A 10,578-nucleotide genomic window follows, 5' to 3' on the forward strand; every position below is an offset into this window, starting at 1 on the left:
ACTGTCTCCCTCACTCAATTTCAGAAACACTGGCCTTGTTCTTTTTCAAACATGCCACGGTCTATTCTGACTCAGGGCCTTTGTGCTTGCCATTCCCTCTGCCTGGAATGTTTCTCCCCTAGGCTGGCTCTTCCTCATCATTAGCTCTCAGCTCAAATGCTATCTCTTCAGGATAAAATTGCCCCTTTCATCATCACCTCCTTTAAATCACTCTTTTGGATCCTATTGCCTTTTCTTTCTTCATAGGATTTCATTATCTGGAATGACTTTATCTGTCCTATCTTCTCAACTAGAATGCAAACTACAAAAGGACAAGGACTTTGTCAGGTTTACTACTATACAGCCCCAGCACCTAGCACATGCTCAAACTTAAACCAAACTTACTGCCATCGAGCCAATTTGACTCATGGCGATCCTTCCTTCGCTTTCCAAGGTGGTATCTCTACAGAAGCCTGATCTTCCTTCCGAAGAGTGGCTGGTGGGTTTCAACTGCCAGCCTTCTCTGGTCAGCAGTCAAATGCCTTAGGCACTATGCCACCAGAGCTCCCTAGCACACACTAGGTACTTAATAAATACTTCTGAATTGATAAAGTGAATCTCAAATGATGTCAACATTTTCCAGTATGAAAGGCAGAGGTGAAGTACGACTGGCCTAACAGTATCATGGAGTGCTGGTTTCCTTCCAAGGACAACTGCCCCATTTCATCAAATACATGCATTTCAGCCAAACTTACTTGGGAATGGGCACCCGAATTAATGTCCCTTCCACTTCTGGGTTCAGATTCATTCCACTTTCTCTTATAGCCTTGATAGCTGCAGCTGTACACTGAAAACCAGATCAAAAGGTAAACAGAATTAGTAAATAATTATTACCAGATGCAAGCCCTCTGTCGATAACTGGCAACCCATCTTGGCAGAACATGGAAACATTTAGTTCTGTTACCAGTAAGATCAGGAAGTTACATTGGTGTAGAGTGCTTTGATCAAGCTGAATAGCAAACTATGTCCACTCCTGGTACCAGTGTACTGTGGGAGGAAAGAAAGCAAAAAGAAGAAAAAGTAAAAGAAAACAGCTCTGCCTCTTTGAAAAGATTTCAACGGTTTGAGGCAACACAGATCAAAACCACAATAAATCCTCAAGGGAGGGGGGCTGTTCTGTGCAAAGATTGGTGTAAAGACAGATGAAAGATTTTATACATTAAAAATTTCGGTTGACATTTTACGCTCAAAATATACCAGTGCTGATTTGGAATGAGTAAATAAATTTAACTCATTCATATCTATACTTACCAAACTCACTCACATTTTGGAATGAACAATAAATCTCTACTACCAGGAAAGGAGGACCTCTGGTAGCACAGTACCTAAGGCACTTGACTGCTAACCAGAAGCCTGGCAGCTCAAACCTACCACCCCACTACTTGGAAGGAAGGTTGCGCAATCTACTTCCACAGTGATACCGCCTTGGAGACCCAAGGGGGGCTCACTATGAGTCGGGCTCAACTCGACGGCACATAACGACACAATACCACCAGGAAAGGTAGTATGGTATAGTAGCATGGGTTTTGGAGGCAGAGATATCAGTTCAAATCCCAGCTCTGCTAGCCATGTGACTCTGGGCAACAAGCCTGACTACTCTGAGCTTCCATTTCACAGTATCAGAAAAGAAGACCCTGTTGTAACTCCACCTCAGAGCAGACTAAATAAGATAACATGAACAACACATCTTGTTCCATATCTGGCACACAGTAAAAATCAAGGATGTTATTCTAGACACACGTAGTATATATTTACTATGATTGTGAGCATAGTGCAGGACCAGGCAATACATTGGAAATGACTTAGCAGCACCTAACAACAACATATATTCAATAATAAAAAAAGTACGAATACACAAAACACTCAGACAAGGCTGAGCCGATGTTACCATTCAGCTGATGCACATGTTGCCCAGCCTGCTCTCTTCCAGAGGTTTCTCTGACACAGCCTTGCTCTTCAGTGTGCGACACACTGGTACACTGATTTCCCAAGTGACTCACTTCACATTCAAACAACATTATAACTATACCTGGCATGCAATCCTAAAGGATTTCAAGAAACAGAGACACTTTCATTGGCGTAACAATGTGGAATTCATGAAAACAAGGCTTCTGGCATTTTCAAAGGAAGTTTAGGTTTGACCAGATCCACATTACTTAGAAGGAGCTCCAAATCATGGTACCAATTCCTGGTCTTGAGTTCTCCTAGAGTTCCGGGTGTGAATGAGTAGTGGTTGCTGCATACCTATTTTACTTTTCCAATTTTTTTTTTCAGGAAGTGCCAAAACTCTCCATCTCATTTTAAAATGACCTTAATTCTGCATCTGTTTCAGGCATTATTTTAAGTCAAAAAGACAAACCAGAACTTCCACATGAAGATGAATCATCTCCTTGGAAGGCTACACACAGATCTAACAGTACGGCCACTGCTTAAAATAATAAATTCTTAAAATGGCACCACTGACTACAGACTATCAAAGCTGTAAACAAAAATCTTTGACATAATCAAGTACAGCCTTTCCTTATGTGTATGAGGACCGTAGGACAAGGTCACATCCCTAAAAGTACCCATGGTCTTCCCGCAGAGCCCAAGAGAAGTCAAGTGAAGACTCCAACCATCATACTTTGAGTTACTGGCAGAGTTAGAAGGAGACTCTAGGCTCCCCAACTACAAGCCCAATGGCACTACTTTGCCTGTATTTTTTTCCAAATTCCCTAATTTATTCCAAAAATAATTTGGAATTACATCTAGTATATAAAGAGTTTATCAAAAAACCAAACCTGCTGCTGCTCAGTTGACTCCAAGTCATACTGACCCTAAGGGGCAGAGCAGAACCGTCCCATGGAGTTCCCGAGGCTATAAATCTTTACCGAAGCAGACTGCCACATTAATCTCCCACGGATTCGAACCCTCCACCTTTCAGTTAGCAGCTAAGTGCTTTAATCACTGCACTACCAGGGCTCCTGTAAAGTGTGTGGCCAAGTTAAATGAAAGAGCTGGGGAAAGAAATGAAATCTATTTTCCTCTGGAAAAAAACAGCCATCCTCCTTAATAAAAGGAACTACAGATCTGTAAGGTTAACAATAAAGGGAGAATGTCTACTTGGAAAGGTAGCCTGGTCTCAACTCTCCAAATCCTTCTCTTCTGAAGCTCTTCACTGAATGGCTGATTACTGCTGTAACATCCCACCATCACCACCTCTCTTTCACAGTCTGGCCCAAGTGTTTACATACACCCTACCCCTGTAGGCACTGGAGCGCCCAGTGCTGACACCAAGCTGGAACATTTAAACTAAATTTAGGGCACTTGGATGGCAAAAGGGAAATAAACATAAAGGGTAACATAAAACTCGATAGACTGGGTTATAACACAGCTTGTCCCCGTGTGGTTAGTGAACTACCACCTGAACTACTCATCAGAAAAATCTACATATAAAGAAAGTAAGATCCTCTCACTGAAAGAATGCTCACCAGTACCCCAGGGCAAATAGCTTGCTCTCCGAAGGCAACTGGTTGTAGCTGTTTGGAGTACTGTGCCAGATAGATCCCCGGTCCCCATCCGGGGTCAGGCAGGAAAGAGTACAGTGAGTGATCAGTTAGCAATGTCTGCATTGCTATTCTAAAGCTACTCTATGCTAAAGTACAAAAGATGATAAAACACTGTGAACAAGTGGAAACATTCTTGAGAGTTGGGATTTTGTTACGGTCTTTTTAATTCTTACTAACAGTCTTTAATTCTTTTGTTTGTTTTTTCTTTAAATTTTATTTATTTTGTTCTTGTTGAGAGTACACACAGCAAAACATACACCAATTCAACAGTTTCTACATGCACAATTCAGTGACATTGATTACATTCTTCAAGTTGTACAACATTCTCACCCTCCTTTTCTGAGCTGTTCCCCCCTCATTAACATAAACTCACTGCCCTCTAAGGTTCCTATCTAATTTTTCAAGCTGCTGCTGTCACTTTGAGCTAAGAGAGATAATTCTTAAAAGAGCACAATGCTCAAGGCAGACAGTTTCCTAGTTAAGCTGAACTATTATTGTTCAGTTTTAAAAGACTTTAGGGGATATATTTTTGTTAAAGGGTTAAAGATTATATCAAGGCAGTAATTTCAGGGCTTCATCCGCCCTACATGGCTCCAGAAACTTGAGTCCACGATAATTTAAAATTCTGTTCTGCATTTTCCCCTTTTGATCAGGATTCTGCTACTGAATCTTTGATCAAAACGTTCAGTACTAATAGCAGGCACCATCCAGTTCTTCTGGTCTCATGGCAATGGAGGCAGCTGCTCATGGAGGCAATTAGCCACACATTCCATAACCTCCTTCTATTTCTGACTCTTCTTCTTCCTCTTTGTTCTGGTTACCTAGTACCGCTCTGACAGGAATATATCACAAATGGGATGCTTGAACAAACAGGAGTTTATTCTCTTACAGTTCGGGAGGCTAGAAATCCAAGTTCAAAGTGCCAGGCTCTAGGGGCTGGGTGAAAGCCCCTCGACCTTGGGCTTCAGCTCTGCCTTTTGCTCCTGGCCCACTGAAGCTAGAGGCATCTCTTCACTCAGGCAGCTACTAGCTGCTGAGGCTAACAGGCCCAAGGTCGACAAATAAAATGGCAAATGTTACCAAAACACAGGGCAGGCCATTAACTCAAGTCCATTGTAAGTCCCAAGGTCAGCAGAGCATGGCAGGCTGCTGCACAATGACATGGCTACATGCAGGGTTCAAGTGTGCCATAATATAAAAACTATTCCCAAGGCTGCTCCTTATGTACAGGAAGCAGACCACATCCCAAAGGCAGCTACTCAGCTTCCTGTGGAAGATCCCACCATGGAGCTGATTGTCAGTCTCATGCAGAATAACTACCACCAGCTGCCTAGCCACTCAACAAAGCCCAGCCAAGTTGACACACAAACTGAACTACCACACTGTTGTTACAGGTGAACAAATGCCAAGTGTGCCTCAGATGACTGCTTGCAAGCTTTTAAGACCCCAGGCACTATGCAAAAAACTAGGAGGTAAAACAGAGGCACTAAACATATTATTAGGTCAATGAACTGGGAAGTCCCATGTAACCATGACTGTTAGGGTCTTTTCAATTACTGGCTTTCCAATTCCTTTATTTCCCTATGAGGCCCTACAATATAAGGTCTTAATTAGCCCTTATTCCCCAGTACCTCAAACAGAGCTTAATGAATTGCAGGAACTCAAAAAATATTTGTTGAATTACTGAATGAATGGTAAAAGGCTTTAGTGTAAAATAGACCTATAATGAAAGCTTGGCTCTACAACTTACAAGAGTCTGAACCTGAGGAGATATTTTACGTCTCTGAGCCTCAGTTTCCTCATCTATAAAATGGAATAAACTCTGGTAGCATAGTGCCTAAGGCACCTGACTGCTAACCAGAAGGCTGGCGGTTCAAAGCCACCAGCCACTCCTTGGAAGGAAGGTTGGGCAATTTACTTCTAGTGATACCGCCTCAGAAACCTAAGGAGGGGTTGCTACGAGTCGGGTCCAACTCCAGGGCACATAACAACAATTTTAGAGAATAGCTGTGTTGATCACATGACACAAAACACAAAAAAGGGTTTGGCAACACAGTAGATGCAATATACATTAGCTCCTTTCCCTCCACAAGAGGGAAAGCCTGAACATTTTCTTGTTTTCCTTCATTTGCCTTGTTTTGTTCAAATCATGCTGTGGTTTTTATCCCATTCTTTTCTTTCCCATCATTAACTCTAGCTGCAGGCAAGTTTATGGAAGGCAGCAACCGTGTGTATCATTTATCAAGCAGGACATATGTTAAACAAATGCAACACAGTTTCTGTCTTCAATGCATTTGAAAAGATTATGCATGTAAATCTGCATCGTGTCACTACAGCATGACACAGAAATGGTCAGGTTTGGAAAGAAAGCCAACTGCATGTGAAACAGAGAGGAATTACATAAACACAGAGAGGATTAGCTCAGCATTTTCAAACTATGAACCTGGGTACTCTATAGACAGCTTCTAAGCTAGAGGAAGGAAATGTTTAGTTAGAAATATTTGTTTAATGTATACACCAGATGAGATAAAGGAATTCAAAGGACAATGTAACTTACATTTCCTCACTCTGTCCCTGAAAATGAACCTTTCTACAAGATGCTTGTAAGGTTTCTTTCAAAACCCACAGAATTCCAACTTGGAGAAATGGATGCTTTGGTTGAAAAATGAAGACATATTCCAACTTCTTAAGAAAAAATTAAGCTGTTAGTACCTCCTACTGCCTCAAAAAGTGTTCTGGTGGCCAATCAGGTGATCCTTCTGTGCATGCCATTTACTATGTAATAATGGAAGTGGTTAGCTCTGAAAAGCAATCTGCCTGACATGGTCTTCGGTCTTCGAGCTGCCTAATTAGGAGACTATGTCTTAAACTGGCCTGCAGCGCCTATGGGATTAGTTCAGGGCATTGAACTGATCCAGGAGCTCTGGTGGCATAGTGGTTAAAGCACTCAGCTGTCAACCATAAAGGCTGGTAGTTCCAAACCCACCAGCTGCTCTGTGGGAGAAAGATGAAGCAATCTACAGCCTTGGAAACTATATGGGGCAGTTCTATTCTGCCCGAAGGGCTGCGGTGAGTCGAATCAACTCAATGACCCTGGGGGGGGCCAAACTGGTTCATTCCAGTTTGACCCTACTGCTGAAAATTTGCTTTCCACCCCAGATACAATGAATCAGAATCTACATTTTAATAAGAAAATGTAAATGTAGATTCTGATTCAATACATCTGGGATGGAAAGGCAAATTCTCAGCAGGTAGTCAAACCAGTCTGAAGCCCTGGATTAAATGAATAAGGGGAGAGGCCTCAATGGTTCAGGGGGGACCAGAAAGAAAAAGAGTTGACAGTTCCCTTTTTGTTTATTTTGTTGCTTCTCAGAATCATCAAGAATGAATGCCCCCTTCCCTGAAATTAAAGACAAGATTCATCCAATCAAGGAAAATCTACTGAGTGTTTCCATGTGCCAGGTACTATTGTTAGTTGCTGAGTACAATGAATAAATCAGGTAAGATTCTTACATTTCAGAGTTAAAATTTAGTGAAAGTGTGATGAAGAATAAACATGTAAATACATATGTAATTATCAACAGTGATAAGTATAATGAAGAAAAAGGATGGTGCTATATTAGAATGCTTAATGTGGAGGAATAATTTAGATTGGGAAGATTAAGGGAGGCTTTCCTAAGAAAGTGATATTTAAGCTATGCTCTGAAATATAATCATAATATCATATATGCTATGACATAACAGCAATTAGCCAGGCCAGAGTGTTTAAGCAAAGGCAACAGTATATGCAAAGGTCCTGAAGATGGAGAGAGCTTGGTAGGTTTGGTGAACTGAAAGAAGGCCACTGTAGCTACAGAGGAGCCCAAAGATGACAGTGGTACAAGAGAAGACTGGTAAGACAGGTGGGGCTAGAACATAGAAAGTGTTCTAGACCACAGTAAGGATTTGGACTTAAAGATTATTTGATGCCACTGATAAATTTAAAGCATGGGATGATATGATTCAGTACATATTTTTAAAAGCTCACTTTAGCTGCAATATGGAAACTGGAATGAGGGACAGTATGCCTGCCACAATAGTGACAAGAGCCCTCTGATTTGAAACAGTTTGTTCACAGCAAGGACTTTCCCTTTCTCAAATCTCTGCCCAAGTTTGTCAAATCCAGCACACCCAATTTTGGTCTATGTCTTTGGGATGGGACTACTGATACAGACAATCAGAACAGGAAAGAATTTTAGGCTAAAGAGATGAGGAAATGGAGGCCCAAAAAGTGAAGCAACTTGCACAAGGACAAACAGCCAGATGGTAGTAGGAATAGGACCAGATCCCAGTCCCTCCAGTATGTCTGATGTAGGCCAATTCCTACTGGACCAATAAGCCCTTCAACCAGACTAAGAAGCATAAAGTCTCAAGGTTGCCATGATTGAATGCAACACACTTCCAGCCTTGGCAGCACTGTGTTGTATGTGATGTCCTGCAATTGTCAATCCAGTTTGAAAGGACTGAGAATTCCTGAAGGGACTGCTCCAAACACTAATGCAGAGGTCACAAACTGATGGCCCTCAAGGCCTATCTGGCCCATTAATATATTTTGTTTGCCTCACAGTCTTTAAAAAGAGAAGTGAATTCGTTATCAACATTTAGCAAATAAAGATCTCACATAAAAATTTAGGTTACCAGTTTTTTCTGGAAAGAAAAATCACAATATCCAGGAACACTGATTACCAGGGCTTCATTTCTGCCTGGTAATAATCAGCAGGAACTGGCCCAGGCCACCCCCTTCAGACAGGACACAGGCTTTTCAGTTTACTACAGCCCTCTCGACATCACTGCAGGTGCCAATCACTGCATTTCCACTCTTGTTTTTCTTAGATGTGGCCTGTTTCACTGTCCAAATTACTTGCCTGGCCCCTATAGCATCTGAGTTTAAAATAAAATGAATTTGAAATGGGAAGAGGGCTTTTCTTTATCCTTAAGTCTCCTTTACTATGTCTCCTCTCTTGTTTTATCCCAAGCTGCAGAAGAACCTCCTCCTGACCTGACCCAGCTGCTTCCATTCCAAAAAAGTCTGTGGAGAGGGACCCTTGCAGTAGGCCACCTTACCTCTGGGAAGCTGGTCATGTTCACCAAAATCAGCTGTGGCGACTGCATGGAGATCTGGCCAATCTGGTTTAAAGCAAGTTTCCCATCAGCAGTTACCACAGTAATATGATCAAGTGATCCTAGAAGAAAAAGTACAGGATCTTAGCATTCAGAGGAGCCTTAGTATCCCCACATCTAAGTCCTATCTAAATCAGATCCAACTGAATTCTAATTAAGATTTACTCTAGTATTTATGGATCCTTTATCAATATGCCAAGACTATTCAAGAGGCTTTTGTAGCCAGCAGCAGTATCATGTGATGAAAAGAGCCCTGAATGCTGGCAGAACTAGATTGAAATTCCTTACCAGCAACTAAGGTGACCAACTCTCCTGATATGCCTGGACCAGGTTTCCAAGGACAGAGAAACTTCAGTACTAAAACTGGGAAGCTGGTCACCCCTCTGGCAACTCTACCATCTACTTGCAAGCTACGAAATTTCCAGCAGGTTTACTTGCCATCTCTGTGCCTTGGTTTCCAACTCAGTCAAAAAATAACTACCTTACAGGATTTAATTGATGATTATATCTAAAAGATATCAAGTATATAATAAGCAGTAAAATATGTACACACACAAAAAGGTACCTCTTGTTATCTCTTTTAGCTCTTGCATTCACCCTGTAACACTGCATTACTGTCCCTACTTTACAGATGAGAAAAATGAACTTAAATGAGGTTAAATACCAGCTGGAGATCGTGGAACTAACAAAAGGAAAAACAATCAAGCACCACACCCAAACTCAGGGTGCTAAATTCCAGTTCCAGTCGGGGCTCTTTCTCTGTACCAAACCCAAAACCCAGTGCCATCACTGAATTGATTCCAACTCATAGCAAAGACTTGCCCCATCAGGTTTCCAAGGCTTTTACATTTATGGATGCAAACTGCCACATCTTTTTCCCAAGAAGCGACTGGTGGGTTCAAACTGCCAACCTTCCAATTTGCAGCTGAGTGTTTTAATCACGGTGCCACCAGGAGTCCTTCTCCCTTCTACCTGTCCAGCTCAAATTGGGCTATGCATCTAAATCACCAGGGAGCATTTTAACAAAGATTCCTGGGCTCCACCCCCAGATATTCTGATTCTTTAGGAGCTTGGGGACCTGTGATTTTTGGGGAGGCTGCAATTCTTTGTCTAAGTTCACTATGATCTATGATTGTGACACGCAGCCATCCCTTACACCACCTTGATTTTGGCACTTAGGTCCCCTTTAGAAACAAGTACCTTTTAAAAACAAACAAACAAAACAACACTACTTAACACTTCACTGTTTTCCTAAATCTCACCATTTTTATTACTATTTGGACTCTGAAAAACTCTGAGCAGAATTTTCAGAAATCCAAGAAGCCAAGCAAATACAGGCAGTTACAGATAGAAAAAGGGCATTATTCAAACTCCCTGATTTACTATGCAAACGAGAACTAGAAGAAAAACCTTACCATTCAGAGTAGGAGCCACTCCTGGATGGCTCATTCTGAGACACAAAGGGCCGGGGCAGGGGTTAGAATGAGTCTTTTAAACAAATTAGAATCGTCTTGACAAATTCCTGTCAGAATAACCAGTACCATACTATGGCCCAAAGATCTGATTTGTCATACTCGACAAGATTCGATGTCATCACAAGGTAGAAGGTTGCTGACATCACTAGCTTTGACCTGGAAAAGTCCAGGAGGTATAATGGTAAGAATCTCCATGATGCTGAAGACAGATGACTGGGGTTCAAACACCAACTCCACCACTTCCTGATAGTGTTACCCTTCACCTTTCCAGATCTCCATTTCCTGATCTAAAAATGGGGCATAAAGATTGCACTTATCTCATATGGCTGTTGTTGTTGTTATTGTTATGTGCCGTC

At 41.7% G+C, this 10,578-nt stretch overlaps 1 protein-coding gene across 1 annotated transcript in view; it reads right to left on the reverse strand.

Annotated features, from left to right (window-relative positions):
• The window catches only part of MRRF (mitochondrial ribosome recycling factor), a 65,330-nt gene that overhangs the window by 35,924 nt on the left and 18,828 nt on the right, over positions 1–10,578 (reverse strand). Inside the window, exons 4-5 of the mRNA XM_007936746.2 lie at positions 8,691–8,809; positions 735–826 (exon numbers count right to left, since the gene is read on the reverse strand). Of these exons, the coding sequence (XP_007934937.1) occupies positions 735–826; positions 8,691–8,809 (211 nt within the window). The remainder of the gene's footprint in view (positions 1–734; positions 827–8,690; positions 8,810–10,578) is intronic.

The sequence above is a fragment of the Orycteropus afer genome, unplaced genomic scaffold (assembly GCF_000298275.1).
Source record: "Orycteropus afer afer isolate SDZICR_OR568_19922 unplaced genomic scaffold, OryAfe1.0 scaffold00037, whole genome shotgun sequence".
In the NCBI taxonomy this organism is placed as follows: domain Eukaryota; kingdom Metazoa; phylum Chordata; class Mammalia; order Tubulidentata; family Orycteropodidae; genus Orycteropus; species Orycteropus afer.